The sequence below is a fragment of the Struthio camelus genome, chromosome 4 (genome assembly GCF_040807025.1).
Source record: "Struthio camelus isolate bStrCam1 chromosome 4, bStrCam1.hap1, whole genome shotgun sequence".
Lineage (NCBI taxonomy): Eukaryota > Metazoa > Chordata > Aves > Struthioniformes > Struthionidae > Struthio > Struthio camelus.
Window position 1 is genome coordinate 41,230,495 of NC_090945.1, and position 18,210 is coordinate 41,248,704.

General features: G+C 42.0%; 1 protein-coding gene and 1 long non-coding RNA gene across 8 annotated transcripts in view; one reads left to right on the forward strand and one right to left on the reverse strand.

Annotated features, from left to right (window-relative positions):
- Positions 1 to 4,589: 4,589 nt before the first annotated feature.
- LOC104145568 (uncharacterized) lies at positions 4,590 to 11,903 on the reverse strand. Its single transcript, XR_694367.2, has 3 exons — positions 11,522 to 11,903; positions 10,327 to 11,061; positions 4,590 to 4,737 (listed from the first exon to the last, which is right to left on the reverse strand). It is a non-coding gene; the product is annotated as an uncharacterized lncRNA (long non-coding RNA).
- A 584-nt stretch (positions 11,904 to 12,487) lies between these two features.
- Positions 12,488 to 18,210, forward strand: part of RAPGEF2 (Rap guanine nucleotide exchange factor 2) — a 191,945-nt gene continuing 186,222 nt past the window's right edge. For all 7 annotated transcript variants that reach the window (XM_068942402.1, XM_068942403.1, XM_068942405.1 and 4 more), the window contains exon 1: positions 12,488 to 12,627. In XM_068942402.1, the coding sequence (XP_068798503.1) occupies positions 12,559 to 12,627 (69 nt within the window). In that variant the 5' untranslated portion in view covers positions 12,488 to 12,558. The remainder of the gene's footprint in view (positions 12,628 to 18,210) is intronic.

Sequence of the window (18,210 nt, forward strand, 5' to 3'; positions counted from 1 at the left end):
TGAAGCATTGCTAATACAGTTTTGAAGGTCAGCACACATTCGTGGTTGCCTTGAGTGCTGTAGTTGCAAATAAATGCTTCCCTGGTTTCTCCCAGCCTTTCCACAGAGAGACATCCTTAATATAAAGCAGGCCTGGTCCTGAAGTAGAAACGTGTTTTATTTCAGCATTTAGTGCATACAAGCTGATGTTATCTTTAGTGAGAAGAGGAGGTTCCTGCCTATTGCCTTTTCTTCCTTTCCTTTTGTTTCACTTCATTCCTTCATGTACCAGAGAGCACTTTGGCAGTTGAGGATATTTGTCTTATTTTTCTCACCCTTCACAAAAGCTGTCCTCTGCTTAACATGCACATTCTTCCCTTCAGAGCCACTTTCCTCCATGGGCTCTTGGAGCTGGCCAGCTGCCAAACAGTAGGGTGAGCTGCATGAAAAAGCCTTGATCATTGACAGGCTGTCTTACAATTTCTTTCTTGTATTCAAGATGCAGATGGATGTTGTTAGAAAGATTTTTTTCCTTCGAATGTGCACAGCTTGTCCACATGCCTGAGATTAGTGCTCAATACTTATACATTGCTCTTCATCCTCAAAAGAGCTTTATAAGCATGAGTCCTCATAATGCCCTTGTGAGGTAGGTACATGCATTTTCTAATATACTATGTAATAAGGAGGGACATATGTTCATGACCTGTTCAAAGATGTATCACACAGTAAACATTATAAAATAAGGAAATCCTTACACTTTTCTAATATTCTTCTACTATGTTTTTCTGTCTCAAAGTGGTAAGATTTCACCATGGCAGAATATTTTTCCACATGAAAGATGTGATTAGTGGCATCAAAAATGAAAATGTACCTCAGGTTGTAGTAATACTAGATGAATACGCAGCATTTCGAAAATTTATGAGGCCGAACTTCCTACTGCACTAAGTTTCAATTAATATCACAGAATGAGAGCCTAAGCAAATCATCAAAGAGATTCAGGTTTGATAGAAGATGCAGAGTGCTTGCCTCAAACCATACTTCAGAAACAGGGGGATAAGATTTTAGGAGGAGTGATGAAAATGCCTGTCTCCTCGGTTGAAAGGACAGAGCAGGAATCTATACATTTTCCCTCTCCTGCTTTAACTATGTGGTTCTAATTAAAACAGTGACAGTAACAGCAAAAATCCCAGTATGAACTGGGTTCTACTGAAAGTTCTTGTAATATTGTATCTCATTCTTAGTGAGGGGGCTGAAATAAGCTGTAGCTGTGAAAGGCATCTTTATAATTACACATTTTTCTTGAAATTTTACTGGCATAACTATGTTGGCATGCTTTACCTTGGCACAGACGAGCCAATAAAAGTTTCAAGTGTCGACCAGCATACATAATCTGACTGGGGCCAAGATTACTCTTGTGAGATATGGTTTCTAAACTAGGTCAGTAAGCCCTTGACAGGCATCTAATAATCAGCATTAAGGGTCTTTGCATCCTCAGTGAGCCTCTAGATGTGTATAGGTAGCTGGAGGAAATTGGTTTAGAAACCAGTAGTCACCTTAGCCCAAAAAGGAATCGTTAATAAGGCTGTGAGATGGTGAGGCACTTGTCTTGGCTAAAGCAGCAGGGGCTGACTGACAGAATACAGGAACAAGGACTAGCTTTATAGACATACACCTACTTTATGTTTTCTAGGTAATTAGGCTGAGAATAGGCTATCTATCATTAAGATTTTTTTTGTTGCACAAGTAAGCACATAAATATGTACAGTAAAAAAAAAAAAAGAGTCAGGAAAGAGCTGCACCTCAGGCAAGATTTTGAGAATTGGTTTCTGAATTCTCTGGTGTGGTGGAGAGGCCCATCTTTTCACGCTGCATGCAGTAGTTTGTAGGAGTAGAGTGGGAAAGGGGAATAAACCAGTCATGCTTGTTTTAACCCAGAAAGGGATCCTAACTTCTTCTGCAGAAGAATTCTATGCATATTGATATCTTATCCCCTTCTTGCTACTCCGGGAAAGGTATCTGGCCCCAGGAATTGCTCTGGAGAAAAAAGAAATGCAAGTTCTTTTCTGGTTTTCTGACCACTATGCGATGTTTCAAATGAATTTGTGGAAATGATAGGCCGAGAAACTCATGAAAATTATTGTATAGGAAATTACAGCTGGAACAAGTTATCACATTTTTATGGATTCCACATCCAAGGCCTTTAATGTCAGCTAGCCTATTTCACTTTATAATCGTATAAGTAAGTACATCTAGGACAATTAAGCATATTTTATTGTTTAGGCCTTTTAAAGAGTTGCAAATGCCTGTTAGAGACAGAAGATACTGTATAATTTAAACATAAATATTTTGGGGACAAAGATGTTCTGCTAGGGCTATAGAGTCCCTGCGCGATTTTGCTGATAAAATCTATGTATGCTCATTGCAAAACCATCGGTGTTTCAGAGAGTTACTGTCTTAAAGCTCTATTATGCCTGGGATGTATTTAGCACTTCTATCACTCTTTAGAACATGTGAGAAGAAGGAGTTGCAAGCACTGTGGAATGGGTTCAGGGAACTATTGGACCCCTCTTTCTGAAATGTCATCGTATCTCCCTCTGCAAATCCACTTCCTTATTCCCCACAAGACTGTGCTTGGAAGTGCCAGGTTTAAAGCTCCCACAAAATCAAGTGCAGCTTGACTCGTGCATACACAGATCTTTTAAGATCTAACCACAGCAAGAAAATACTTCCCCTAGATTCAGTGTTGCTCTGTAAATTCAAATCAACTAAAGATCTGTATCATTACTGCTATTCCCCCAAATTCATTGTTATTGCCTGAAAGGCTTCTCTTTGCACTTTTGGCATGTTAAAGATGTGCTGATGAGCATTTTAATCAATTGCTTTACATTACCTAGGAGTATCAACCTGCAGTCTCGCTCAGAGATTTACATATATGTGCAGTAGGAGCACTACTAAAATTATATTAGAGACGGGTACAGACTAAGAATTAGAGATTCCTCAAATAAAACTTCAGAATATCTATTAAAATATAACAAAATATCCATGCAAATACTTAAGTTCTGGAGCTTGATATTATTTTTGAAACACAGGGGACCAAGATAAACCTATTAAAGACGACATTTTCTCTTGTACTTCAGCTTCTTTCTTCCACGGAAAGAAGAATCTAACTTCATACCTGAATGCAATAGTAATGCAAAGGCTTGAGGCAAAATCCTAAGCTATTCACATCAATGGAATGAAGTTATACAGCTAACTTTAACCTGAGAGACTTACCATTTCAAAAGCTTGTGCACTGCTAGCAAGACACGAAGGTTAGTTACCATTGGATGAGCACGGGCAAGAGCATTTGGTTGCTCACTACACACACCTTCCCTGGTGCGCTGTGAAGCATAAGTTAGAGGGGTCTCTCTTATTGGGACTTTAAAACAGTGTATCATTTTTCAGTTAGGGACCAAAAGGAGCATATCCATATTCTGCTGTAACACTGAAAATTCCCAGCAACTACATTAGGGATCAGAGCCAAGGAGCAGACCCTGAGCTGTTGTAAGTTGGCAGAATTTTGTTGACCTTACTGAAATACATTCATTTTAAGCAGATGAGGGCCTGACCTATAATATGAAGATACTCGGAAGCAGGAGAAATGATCCATCTTAGCTCTTCTGCTGCTTTCATCACTTCAACGCTAACTGCACACCAAAAACAGTAAGCGGATTCCAACCTGCACCCTTCAGTTTATTTGAAGGAGCCGTCTTTTGAAGTATTCCAAGACTTCCTTATCCCAAGGACTACATATATTTAGCTGCCTCCATTTCAGCTAGCTCAAGCTGAAGGAGAGGCAAAAATTAAATATGGATCTCACGTTTACATCGTGGCAGTGTACAGTGCTGTGGTCATGTCAGTCTCCTTCCAAGTCGTTTTCAGATGTCAGCAGACTTTTAAGGCATTCACAGTATGAAAAAAAAGGAAAATTCCTAGCAAAGAACTTCCCTGTGACACAATCTTTAAGAGTTCAAGTGTCTTTTAAAATGTGTATCTTCTTCCGAAGAGTCAGGCTGTTTCCCACAGAACGGTAATCCCTAATACCACTCTCTGTACAATTGTTTCCTGTGTTTCACTTTCTCCTTCTTACTTTGAAAAACCATTTACAAGATTTACTTGGTTAGCTAGAGACCTCTGACGACTTCCCCGTGCTAGCAGCTCTGCTGAGCGCGGCAACAACGAGGGAGACAAGTTTTCCAAGTTTTCGTACATGTGTTCTGGAAATAAGAAGTGAACCAGACAGTATGTTCCTTTGTTTTTTCCAGCGGTGGTACAGTAAGGTAATGGTGGATATTTTAGGGCACAAACCAGTTGTTACAGAAGTAGGGAAGATGCTTTTTATCACAGCTTGCTGCCAACTTTTTAAAGCATGTTATAAACATCAGTTTATTTAAACATCAGTTAAATTAAACAGATAGTGAAATTAACACAAGAAACCGAAGGAAAGTGATCCTTTAGTTTACAGCCTTAAGGACAGCTGTCTAAAGGACAGGTATCAGCAATAATACACTCTGTAAACTTTTATTCCAGAGTTAGCAGCACTGCGCAGGTGAGCCATTACTTATTTTTTGCCTGTTCCTTCATGTCATTATACTTTCACATTAAAATAAGTTGGAGCAAGAAATCTTTCATTAATGTTTGAATTTATCATTGTGTATTTCCAGCGTAGAAGTAGCTGGCAGTCCAACTGGAAATAACAATCCCATTGTATTAACTTCCCTACAAAAAGAAAGCAATAGAAAGTCTTAATTTTCACTGCTGACATTACTGATGGTTATAAATTACATGGAAAACAAACTTGGCCTAATACAACCTTTTGAACCCTAAATTACTTCTTTTTATGATCTGTCTGTTATGAATATATTTGGGCTACGGATGCAGTGAGAACCTCTACACACGCACGCTTAGGTGTATCAACATTAATTTGTCAGGAGTAATCAGGACAATTCCATGTTAAGCTTAGATTGCCTTGATAGCTTACCTCAGCTTTTATCTATCTGGAATATGCTCTCCTGGGATAAAATAAAATTACATTTGTTTTATTCCAGGTACCAGATAGTTTCTGCCTAGAAAAATAAATGGAACATGAATTGATGGGTTACAGTATCACTGATTTGTAAGTTTAAAAACAAAACCAAAAACTTTTCTAGCACTTACTGAACTCCAAGTTGATTCTATCCATTTAAATTGGTACCTAGTGCTTGTCATATTATGTTATAGGTGCGAATATACTTTGTCAGGTTATGTATGCATGGCATAAAGACATAAACTTAAGTTCACACCCACACATCCCCATATGCTTTGAACAGATCTAAGCGGTAACTAAAAGATGAAGAAGATTGAACCACATAAACATTCTACACAATGATTATTAATTGCAAAGTAATAGAATAAATTATGAAGGTTATTAGGAAGCAATTGAAATGTAAATGCTTTTCTAACAATTGCTGGTAGTATGGTATTAAAATCAATTTGTGATGCAATATACTGTGTTAAAGTAAGCAGTGAAGAGCATTGATGAGATCTATAGAAAATGATGATGAGAGTGAAGAGCTGAAAGCTGACGGCTGCGCAGCATTCAAGGATTCTTTCCAGGAAATAGTTCTAGCACAAGCTAATTTAGCAGTGCAGTAAACAGTGTTTTGTGGCTGACCGAGAAAGGCAATATCTAGAAAAATTAATCAATAATTCATTACAGAAAAATGTAACCAGCTGTAAACTGAATTCATAGGATAATGCTCCACAGCAATGCAAAAATTATGAATATATTTATATTTTTTGAAACAGCTAGTATAGACTGAAGTCCAAACACATATTTTATATAATAGGTTATATATATATATATTTTCAAGGTTTCTGATTATATGGAGTGGAAATTAGGCAATCAATATAGAATCCTCATACTGAAAATAGCGTAAAGGTCTTAATAGCACATCTAATACCAAATTATTCTCATATTCTCTTCCTATAGGTTTCATTTTCCTTGAAGATGTTTACATGTTTTATTTAACTTTCTGCATGATCTATCAGGTAACTTTATCAAGTCCTAGTGTTTTACGAAAAGCAGTATCATTGGATGTTAATGATTATTTGACTATCTACCTTTAATACTTACGAGTTAATTTTCTTTAAAGACTTGGCCAGCTTTGAATAAATAGTAGAATTGTCATAAGTGGCTTCCATACAATTTCCCTTTTTCATTTTTCGGCACAATTATGTAATGTTTGGGTTGTAGAAATTTCAAAAGATTATTTTAAACAAATCCATTACAGTTTTTTTAGAAAGAGTAAGTTGTATATTTTCTTTTAGAAAATGTATTGGTTTAAAAACAAAACACCAAAATGTAAATTCGGACTCTAATTTTTCCAACTAGGAAAACTTTAAAGATAGTGAATAAGAATTAAATATTTACTCTCATTTTTGATACTATTTAGTTAAATATAATATTTTAGATATATTTGACACTGAATACATCGTTCATAAAACTGATTTATATAAATGCAACAGTCTAAATTGCTCTTATATATCCCACCTGGATTAGATTATGGTTGATTATTTGGAGAGGAAGAGACTGCATTTTTTTCCTGTGAATCCTTCAAAAAGTGTCATCCATCTAAAAGGAATCTGCTTTTAGTCTGTCTGATGCTTTTGTCACGGTGTAGCAGGTACAATTCAAGAAATGAAACAAAATGGCCGGTCTTTTCTGGAGTTAGTATTAACAATGAGGCACCCATGTGCTGGTCTATGTTTGATGTTCCTTCACTGAAATAACCTTTTTTGCTATGCATTCCAATAATGACAGAGACGCTATTTAACTATTTTATGTCTGTGGTTAATTTTCTATTTTGAAGAACTCGGAACACTGTTAGTATAATTAGTAATAGCACCTTATAGCGCTTTCCTTGCCTCTCAGAATACTCTACAAAAGAGGTCAAGTTGGTATTATCGGGCCTCTTTTCCCAGGCGGAGAACCTGGAGCCCACGGAGTTGAAGTGAGCTGCTGAACATTGCTGTCCCATTGAGGGCACCGGGATGAAAGACCTAGCTCTCCTGGGGCTTGGTGGAAAGCCACTGCCACAACCATCTCCTGGTAGCACTTCCACTTACAAGAGGTAATGGGCGCACCTGTGTTACAGGCACAAGTGTGAATGAAGATTGGGTGGAGACATGTGAGCTTATTTCAGAAATACAGGTGTGGTCTTTAAGAGTTGACGCTAATTTGGTCCACGTTTGTATAGCATGCAGGATAATGGGCCACGATCCATTATCAGGTTTCCTAGGTGCTACTGCAATACAAATTTTCAGCCAGTCTTCCTTTTGTCTGTGTAATTTTTATCAGTGTGGCTGAAGGCAATGCAGGATGGGCTGTAAATTCCTCTCAAAGAATCAAGTAAATACGTGGACAGCTAGCTCATGCTGGTCCCTGGTCTGTTACTGCTAGTATTTCAATTAATTAAAGCCAGCATAGATAGATTTGTGCCTATAGCAGAGACTGAAGGATAAATACTCCCAAAGGTGGCTATGCAAACAATTTAAAATTCTGAATAAATGCACGAAATACATCATAGTAATCACAAATTCTTCCTTGCATGTGTGTGTGTTTGGTTTTTTAGCAAAAGATAACTTTTGCTTTTTGCCCAAGGCTAGATTCTCCTTTACTATGTTTTGAATTTTATACTGCCTTCCAAATACAAAAGGACCTTAAACCAATGGTATACATTCAAGAATTATTTTAACACAGACTGTGTTAGCTCACTGATACCTTTCTACCACACACTTCAGGAAATGCTTCCAGCATACAAAGTAGCGGTTATACTGTGCTCGTACACTAGTCATCTCTAGTCGGCAAATAGCTACGTGGCTAGAGGACCCTGAGACTACTGTAAACGATGCTGCAGAGGAGGCTAGTTTAGAGCATCACCCAAGATTTTCATGCTTCAGAACCTTTTTTTAAACCTCCCCTTTCAGATGCACGCTACTGACTGCCTTTTAGCACCACAATTTCAAAACAAAATAGAACCAAGGGATATTACCAGCCACAGTCTCAGTGTAGAACTAGTTGAGTTAGAAAACTGTCTGCTCCTGATGTTGTAAAGGACAGGAAAAATCCCAAAAGATTAGAAGCAGTGCTTTTGGAAATGTTGCCATCCAAAAAACTGAGCAGAGAGGCTAATCCAGCTCAAAGGGGATAGACTCCCCTTGGTAGTGGCCTTACTTGTACCTGAAATCATTCATGTTTGACTTAAAATCCAATAAAATTGGATGCTGCCCGGCCCACTGGGAATGGCTACTGTTCTGAAGGTCAGCTAAGGAGCGGTGCGTCAGATGGATACCTCAGCTCCCCTTTTACTTTGCATCTACACAAAGGGTTATGAAAGCAACTTTTCATGATTGCTGAGAAGGTGCCAGGAGAGAGCTGGGAGGAAGACAGGGAGCTCTGAGTCCTGGAGCTCAGCCACATGAATCTGCTTCAGCTGCCGTGCAGTCTTTAGAAGATGTATGAAAATGAGAATGTCTCCAAAGACAGGATAAAAGGCCAGCTCTAGCTTTATATCCATACTTACTGTATAAAATTTACGAAATCCCCAAAGATGCTATATTCCTCCCTCCCCCGCCATCAGAGCAGGCTGACCTTCCCTGATCATACAAAGAGTTTAACTGTTGATGACTGTTTATGACCGCTGTTATAAATTAAAGTTCTGTGGCTAAGTCAAGTGCAAGTGTGAATATCTTTTAAAAAATTAGGGTTGGCAATAAATAAAGAATGACTTGCTAGAACTGTTTAACTCATTTCCTTGACGTTTTAGTAACCATTTGACCCTGGCCCTTTCAATTTATCCTTTAAAAGAAACATAGATATTCAGGAAGAAACAAACTCTTGTGTTTCTATGAGCTATAAATCACTTCAAAATGGTGCTTAATTACAGCTATGCAAAAGGATATTATGTTGAGTTGGCATATTTTGAGATGGATCTTTTTCATACTGCTGAATGTAGCAATACAGTAGGCACTGTACATGGTTAACTCATGATTTTCTAATGCAATAGGGCGTAGGAAATCCATATAACATAATAATATGACCAGTTCAACAAAAAAATGTAAATGAGGCAGTTTAATGTACATTAAGAAGTGATCATAAGGCAATTGCAAAATAAATGGCAGATCTTGATATCTGACTGTATTCTAAAACATATTGCTCTCCTGTTAAAGCTAGAAAATAGAGGAGATAGATTGAGACTAAGAGAATGTGAAAGTTGAAACATTTTGACACTGTATGTTATTGAATATTTGCACGAAAATGGTTTTCCCCAATGATAATCAGATGTTTAATGGTTATTGTTGTTCCTTAATATCTTGACAGCTGTTTGCTGTTGTTTTCTGTTCAGATATAAGAACTATTCTGATATTAGCAAGAAAAAAATCAACATAAAAGATAAGACTTGTATCTACCATGAAGAATATATATAAACAAATCAAAAGCATTTGCCTAATCCAGATATGTTGCTAATAGACACTAAATAAACTATAAGGTACAAAGTATTATTGTTAAATATTATTAAGAAATTTTTGAATATATAATATAATTTTCTAGCTCTCACTCATTCCCATCTCTAGTAATTTGTTACTTTGACGTATCTCTATAACTATTAAGATTTGCTGTACTGATCAAATGATCAGAGCCAAAAAATCCCAACTGCTGAAATTAAATATCACTGTGAGTCACAGACGCTGTGTTAACAGATAACACAACAAAAATTAATCAGAGTAAAAGACTTCACTTGATGCTGTTAAAGCAAATAGGTCTGAAATTAAAGATAATTGCATATTAAAATAGAGTGGGTAGCTCTGTTTTGATTTAGAGATATGAACATGTCAAGCAAGCTACTCACTATGTAAAAGGAGCGAATTAGTGCCCTGAAGTGATTCAAGAAAAGAGCCCAGGAGAGCATTCCTCGCATTCCTGTGGCACCCAGAGTATACATATGCCCCACAAAAAAAGAAAATCTTAACACTCTGAGTTGGTAAGTTGATCTTAAGAAAATCTGGCATTTTCATATAGCTGCAGGCTTGATTAATGTGAAGAAATGATACTCTCTGATGATGAATGTGAGATGTATTTAAAACTGTTATTTTGGGGGGAAAGGACGTTACGTTAGTTAACAATCTGTTAGTTTAAAAAAAAAAAAAAGGGACTACTAATAAGCACTGACAAGCAAGGTATAATAGGTGGTTTTTGGAGCTTCCTCTAGTCATTTTGCCTGTTTTGTCCAGAATTCTCAGTATTAGCTGCAAAAATACTTTACTTACGCATATGAGATTAGCTCGGAGTTATCTTTATAAATGAACTATATGTGGAAATTCAGTAGGTTTAGTAGATTACAATCTGAAGGCACAGCCTGTTTGATAGTCATCTGTACCTAGAAGTGTAAGACAAAGATTATGTCTTTTGAGACCAGAAGTATTTTATGCAAAAAAAAAAAAGAAATTTTCATAAATAAGATATTGTAATGTTTATATTTTATGTGTAAACCTATGCTAGTGATTGAAAATAACTCAAACAGATTTCTTAACGTTAACATTATTTCCGTTATAGGATACAGATCAGCAAAGGGTACACACTGTTTACAAGAGCAAATACCCTAATAGTTTTACGTGACCGTTAATGACATGTAATAGTTTCGTGTCTAGATATTGGTAAAGCTGCTGTGCTGCGTTCAGTGTCACGGTAAACAAATAAAACCAGCCACGTTACAAGACCTCTACGCTTTAAAAATTATGTTCCTATGAGAAGAAAAACCCACTCGATATCTCCCATAAAGGTGTTAAATTAAACATTTCACACCGTTTCCTTCCTCGGTTCTTATGCAACAATGACAGCGAGGACAACTGGCTGATATGGATTAGTTTTGGGAAGAATGACAACAGGTGCCCTCGGCGAAGGGTCACTGCATCCCACAGACTGAGGCTTCCCGGGCTTCTTTTCCCATGTCCAGCTCTTGCAGCTCCCTCACCGACAGTATTGAGCCGGCACCTCGCTGGCGCCTGTCGCCAGCGGAAAGGAAAATTACAAACATTCAGTCAAGTTCTCTTTAGGATCGGCATAGCTCCGACCAACACCCAAAGCACCGCTGACTCCCAAGGGCGATCAGGTGCCCGGCAGGCGGGCAAAAGGGCTTCTCTGGGGGCTGCATCCAGCCAGGCAGCCCTGACAACGGGCTGGCGGGAGCCTGTCTGGGCTGAAACGCGGAAAACCACCCAGAAGCTCTCGGAGCATGCCTGAAAAAGCAGCCAGAAAACAGGCTGGGGCGGGGGGTGGGGGGAGGCAAAAAGCTCCTGGGATCACTGTGTCGGTACTCTTCCTAAGGCAAATGCACGGAAAAATGCTGGGTAGCAGAGTGCTAGCTGAGAGAAAAATTAAAAAACAAACAAAAACAAAAAAGACTGGGTGCCCTGAGTGAAGGAAGGCTGCCTCGTCTGCGGAGGAGGGATTTTATAGGCGTACCTAAACAGGATCGCATCAACGGTGCAAACAGCAACTACTATCCTCAGTTTCTTGTCCCAAAGGAAAGAGCAGATACGGCGAATCAAAGGGAGGCAGCAGGAGCCAAGCCGGGGCGGCAGGTACACCCTCCGCCTCCGCCTCGCCCAGCCGAGCAGGCGCGCGTCAAACACCATCCAGGTGCTACCCCCCCCCCCCCCCTTGTTCAGAGGGCAGCTTTCCAGCGGGGATAAAGGAAAAGTGACAATTTTCTATTATATCAACTGCAACTAAAGCCTGGGAGAGAGGGGGGAGGAAAAAAAAAAAACCAAAAGAAAGGAAAAAAGCAAACCAAACCAGACATGCAAGCGCGGCCGAGTGCCTATTTCGGAAGCAAACGCAGAGCAAAAACTCCGGACAAAGCCCGTTGTCGGCGGGGGGGGGGGGGGGGGGGGCAGCCCCGGCCGCGCAGGGCGGCGGCGGCGGCGGCGGCGGGGAGCCCCGGGCTGGGGCGGGGAGGGGGGGGCGGCCCGCCGCGGTCCCCCGGCCCGCCCCCGGCCCGCCCCGCCGCCGCCGCCGCCCCGCCCCGCCGCGCCGCGCCAGCAACTTCCCCGTGGCCGAGGCGGGCGCGGAGCCCCCACAGCAGCCCCGGATGGGAGGCGGCGGCGGCGGCAGCGGCGCCGCCGGGGGGGATGCGGCGGAGCGGGACGGCGGGAGGCGCAGAGCCGGCTAGAGCGGGAGCGCGGAGCCGCCGCCGCCGCCGCTGCCGCCGCCAGGCGCCCCCCGCGGCGGGCGCCCCCGCGCCGTTGTCGCCGCTGCCGGCGGGGCTGGGGTTGGGGCTGGGGCTCGGCCGCCGCTGAGGCCTCCTCCGGGCGGCGGCGCTGCGGAGCCCGCGGCGCCGCGCCGCCCTCGGTGTCCCCGCGCGGAGCGGAGCGCAGCGCAGCGCCCCGGCGGCGGCGGCAGCAGCGGGAGCAGCAGCGGGAGCAGCAGCGCCAGGCCGCGGCCGGCCCTCCCGCCCCGCCGGGCAGCGGCGGCGGGCGGCGGGCACCGGGCGGGGCGCGATGGCGTCCTACGTGGATAACAGCTTCCGCCAGGCGGTGATGAAGAACCCGGCGGAGAGGAGCCCCCAGGTAGGCGCCCCCGGCCCCCGCCGCCGAGGGGGCGCCGCGGGGCCGGTGCCGGCCGCGGGGCTCGTCCTCCCCCGAGACACGAGCCGGCGGGGAGGGAAGGGGGGCGCTTTCCTCCGCGCCCCCGACCTGGGGCGGAGGGGGGAGCGTGTTTGTGGGGCCGGGGGGGGGCGGGGGACGACGGTCGCGGGTCTGCTGTTGAACATTGCTTCCGGGTAAAACAAAACAGAAAATAGGTGCGCGCACGTTGTGTTCTCCGAGTTTTCTGCGCGGCGCGCTGTGCAGCCGGGGCGCCGCTGCGCTCGGCAGCGTTGCGGGCGCGCGGGGCGGCGGCCGCTCGGCGGGGCAGGGCGCGACCCCCGCGCAGCGGCACCGGCGTGGGGCTGCGCTGCTGCCCCTGCCGCCCGCCCTCTCGGGATACGCGAAGGAGCTGGGGAAGGTGTTTGCTGCCCTAAGCTTAACCGCGCTTGCAGAGCCTTAAAAGAGGTTAAATGAGGGGCTGGGGCGCAAGCGGACGCGTAGACGCGTTTTGACTTAACATGACCTGAAAAACAGCTAAAGTGAACGAGTGCCTTCTGCTCCAGAGCGGTTACTGCAGTGGCGACTGCTGCCAGCTGTCTAAAGACTAATAAGCTTTACGCTGATCCCCACATCAAGCTGCAGTTCGATAGCTAATGATACAAGGAGTTACTTCGCTTGGAGTTGTAGCACCATCTGTCCTGTTTTCCCAAGGCTTGTTCTCCTCCCTGAGAACTTGGTGTGTTCTGATTTTTAGGAAGAGATGTTATTACTGATTATTTTGCCCAGCTTCTGATTGGCTGGTGACGTTTTCAAATTGGGGGCAAAGAGAAAACCTTGACTTTCAGTCTGCACCCATAAGTCATTCCTCCTACTGTAGATACGTCATTGTGGTAAAGTTATTTTTATCCAGATGCTCATGGAATATGTGTGAGAAAATAAAAGCGCCTATGGAAAAAAATATACTGGCTGCATAGGCATTACATTTAGTATGTGTTTTGTCCATATTTTCCTCCCCACCCACCCCCCTTTTTTTTCTTTTTTAAAGTTATTCTGGAATGTATTTTTGCGGTGCTGAAGCTGTTTCTCTGTCCTTGTCTGACCTTTGCTTTCCAAATGTCTGTTTGCCTTCAGTGTTAGAACCAGCCTTTTGGTATGTTGTGAAAGGCAGAGGAGCCTGACTGCTCTCTCTTGGGAAAGACGCCGCTTGCGAACTTGCAGCGAGACTCCTTTTGCTGGCAGAGGCGTTCGTTCCCGCGAGGGGACTGCGGCGGCGGTGTCCGACCTGGGGAGGTGGGCAGTTGTCTGACCGGAGGAGACTGGTGATTGCTCAGAAACCAGGCGCTCGGGTAGCGCCTGGGCCGTCAGACTGGGCCTGGGGAGGCAAAACTTCCCCGGGGGCAGGCCGAGCGCGCTGGCAAACTTTGTTGTGTCCTTGCCAGTTGGGGGGGGGGGGGGAGAGGGAGAGAAGTGAGGCGGTGGAGAAATTAGCTTGAATGCAGGGATAAAGCCAGTGTGAAGGGCATGGAGCAGGGAGCTAAATCGGGAACGCCAGGGCTGCATTAATGCTGTAAAACTTCAAGAATCAGCAGACTGAGAGCCTGCTGTGGCCGTCTCCTCGGGAAAAGAAACCCACCCTCAAAGCCATGAAGCTGACACCGACCAGAACAGTCCACAAATAAGACCGAATTTGTGGGAAACATAATGTGTTATTAGCACTGGAAATACTTGAAACTGGTGGTCAGATGTGCCCTCCTGTTGCTCCTGATGAGAGCAGGGCCTAAAGAAGGAAAATTCCCTTTCCGTTTTCATGAGTGTCTCATCTGAATGGAGCGGGTTGAGGAGGGGTTTTTATTAATCTTTGTTTTCCTTTCTGGGAATTATTTCAGTTTTATCTTACGACAGTGTTGGAATTTGAAAAAAAAAAAAAAAAAGTGGTTGGGCATGGTATCTTTCTAATGCAGCTATCAAGGACAATTTTCCAAACCTTTCTTTATATAAAGACACAAAGACTTTTTTTTCCTCCTCCCTTAAAGTAACTCTTAACTATCTCTGTTTTCCTTTCCTTGTACTTAAGCCATGTTATCTTGTAAAGGTAGCTTTTCATTTTTGTTTTTTGAGAAATCACTAGGTATCTTTAGGTTGAGGAAAGAGGAAATATATTTATCATATTCATGTCAGGGCAGGAAAGAGTAGGAGAGAGCTTATTTGCTTTAACAAACTGTTCTGTGGCTCAGCTTCTCCCATCTCATGAGGGTGTAAATATGTGTTTGACATTACTATTTTGCCCTAGATTGTCATGGTGCAAATTTAGCAAAATGACTTCACTGCAGGCTCAGCTGGGAGCAGTGAAATGACTGTAGGATAGCAAGCTCTTATTTGCGCAGTTTTGATAACAGCTAAGTGTGATAAAAATTGTTGAAAGAAGCAAATTTAACTTTGCACGAGCTTCTTCCATAGTGCAAAATTCTCTCTGTAATTTTGGACTAGACTGATGATTTTTTCTTTTCTTTTTGAAAGTAAAATGAATATTCTGAAATTGTTATGGGAAATCCTTAGCTTCATGTCTCTGATGTGTCCTTGTTTACGAAGCTTTTTTGAACTCTGAGTTACAGGACAACACTCCATTGACTGAGAACCTCAAAAAATACGATAATCCATAATGCATGTAACCTGTGCTTTAACATGTCTGTTGTATAACAGAGCTCTTCTCTTTAATTGCTTTATTAAACTGCTCCTTTTTTCTTTACAAGTTTCTTTACAAGGAAGTTAATTTAACTTCTTTGGGGAATCTAACATTTAAATGTTCATAAATTACAAGTGGTTTTATGCCCTTAAGCTGTGCATAGTAGCAACCTATTTTTTTTCTCCAAACGTCTTTTTCTATGACCTTTATAGCTTCGAGTCTCTTCAGAACAATTTCTTATTATCTTCAGAGGTCAGCTTAGAAAGTGTGCAGCTTTATACTGGTGTGCTTCACATTTTAAAAAAAAAAAAAAAAAAGGGGGCTGATTTTGTTTTCAAAAAAAAAAAACAGCACTAAACTTTATCATAACAACTCATTTGCATGGTATGTTACATGAGTAACTCAGAACTGCACATACTAGCTCACTGTTTTCATGCCAGGTAATGACGTCTGAGGGAAGGTGTACATGTGTGTATGGGGGAGTTTTTTGTTTTTTGTTTTGTTTAAATGTGTCCCCTAAATGTGTTAGGTGCCTAAGGTTTTCTTCTGGAATCGGTCAGTGTGGTACATTCAGGCAATTAAGCAGAGTGGTAACGACAGCAGCAGAGAAGAAACAACATCAGGCTGCATTTTAAGAGGAGAGGGGAAAACTGTAGTTATCCTTAGTTTGATGCTAGTGCGTCACTTAATGTCAGAACACATCTAAACAGGATGCTACTGTTTGGCAGATATTCCCTTCTCCAAGCACTTGAGAGAAACAATGGTTTAATTATAGGATGTACCTATGCCTTTTCCAAATAAACTTTCAGCTTGTTCTCCAGTTATGTTGTTTTAAGCTTGTAACTGCTGATAGTCTGATTGCGTGGAATCTCTTAAGATAAGACAGAAACAAACACTTACTTCTTGATATAGTGATCTGTTAGCAAATATATAAAAAGCACTCTAGTTTAATGGGATCATAGAAAATAAATGCGAGTCCTGCTTAGAAGATGATAGTTAGTCTTTAAATTCAGATTTAGTGTATGTGTATGTATCAAAAATGCTAGAGGACTAAAATTAACTTTTTCACGCTGCTTACTGGTATTTCTTTAGTTTGAGTTTGGGAAAAGAAAATTTAGAAATATTTTAGATTTTGGTGAATTTTGTTTTCAGGTTTCTTCACTATCAGCATGCTGCCGTGTTACTATCTCTTTCACACTAATCTTTAAAGATGGGCTTATCCCCCGTTGCCATGCTGCTAAGAGCAGTAGTATGTTAAGAACCGGTTACTAAATTGCTGGTCCTCCTTGCAGAGGTCCTAGTAATGTATAGGACTATGACTGGCAACTAAAGCCCGATATTTATGTGTAGTACATAATCGTAATGATCTTTCCATCGTGGGTCTCAGAACGCTTCCTAACGTGGTTATTTCCGAGTAGTTCAGTTTGCGGACAGGTACGCCTCCGCAAGATTTGGGATTCTGCTCTTTGGGAGCCCGTCTGGCCAACAGGATGAGACTTGGCTTCGTTCTTACCTCCGCTTGCTGGGGTAGCGTTCCGGCTTTCAGCTGACTACCTTAACTAAATCTGAAGGGCAGGCATGAGACTGTTGAGAAGTTTCCGTGTTTGGCACTTTGTGCATGGTTAGTAACACAACTTAACGAAGAAAGGCAGCTGCAAATTCTTGGTCCAGGCGCTTTCCTCTTGTTTGGCAGTTGGCTTAAAGTAAAGTTGCCGTCGTAAAATCAGCTGTAACTGTTGTTTGTCTGAGGAAAACAGACAAACGGAAACCCTCGGGATGCTGCAGGATTTTGGAAATACATTAGAACTAGTTAACATCCTTAGAAATTGAAGATGCAGGGTCTGATGAATTGGAAGGGTCAAGTCTGTCTCTTGGTGCGCCTTGGGCGATAACTGTGTGGGAGAGGTATAGCTACAACAGAAGTAATTGTCATAGAAGGATGACCCTTTGGCCGTAGAGGCTTTTCCTGCCATGTTTCTTAAAGGATTAAAAAGCAAAGTAACTGTTTGGAAGAAATGAGATGTTTACTTGACAAAGCAAGTGATATATTTGCTTAGTACAAAGGGAAAAAAAAATTACAAAATTTATCTCTGAAGTAGATATACTTTTTTTACTCTTGATATTTACTGCTGAGCTAGTATTACTATGCAGCCTAATTTTATCTCCTACGAACTTGCATGTACAAATATGTCTTTTTGTGCCTGGTAGCCAAGACTGAAAATCCTAATGTAGCTCAGATTCTTTCTTGTGACCTCTCTAATCTCAAATTGTCAAAAAGTTCTGGAATGTCAGAGTCCAACCTTCCACTGCGAATTTTCATGCAATTCCTGAAACTGTGGCTTATACGTATGCTGCAGCAAGCTCCTCAGTGTTCTGTTTGCTCAGAAAGAAAATGCTGATGTTTATTCCCCAGTCTTTCCGAAGGAGGATGCTTTTGCCCATAGCCGCTTACGTCTTTGTTGCTGAGAGCTTTGAGAATGGTGAGAATGTAGAATTGTTGATTTCTTTTGCAGTAATACTCCCATATGATCCAGTACGCGTATGCTAGTAGTTCCTGTATTTGTAGATTTCTGTGTCCTCTAGCAGCATAAGAGTTTCACGGATGCTCGCAAGGACTTTGGCGTGATTGGGAAGCCGTTACCTACAGAGTAAAAATAGCTGATTTGAAGCCTGGAGCTAAACACTTGTATGCTTTCTCATTACACCGAAAGATTGCAGCTTGCTTAGCTGTAGGTATCCCAGCCAATTTTAAAGTAGGTATCTTGGAAACTAACAGTTTAACTGTAGCAATGTTAAGCTCAGTGTAATTGCCTGCTTGATTAATTATCTGTTTTATAGGATGTGCTTTGCTGTCTCTGTTGAATTCTGCACTGCTTTGGCCA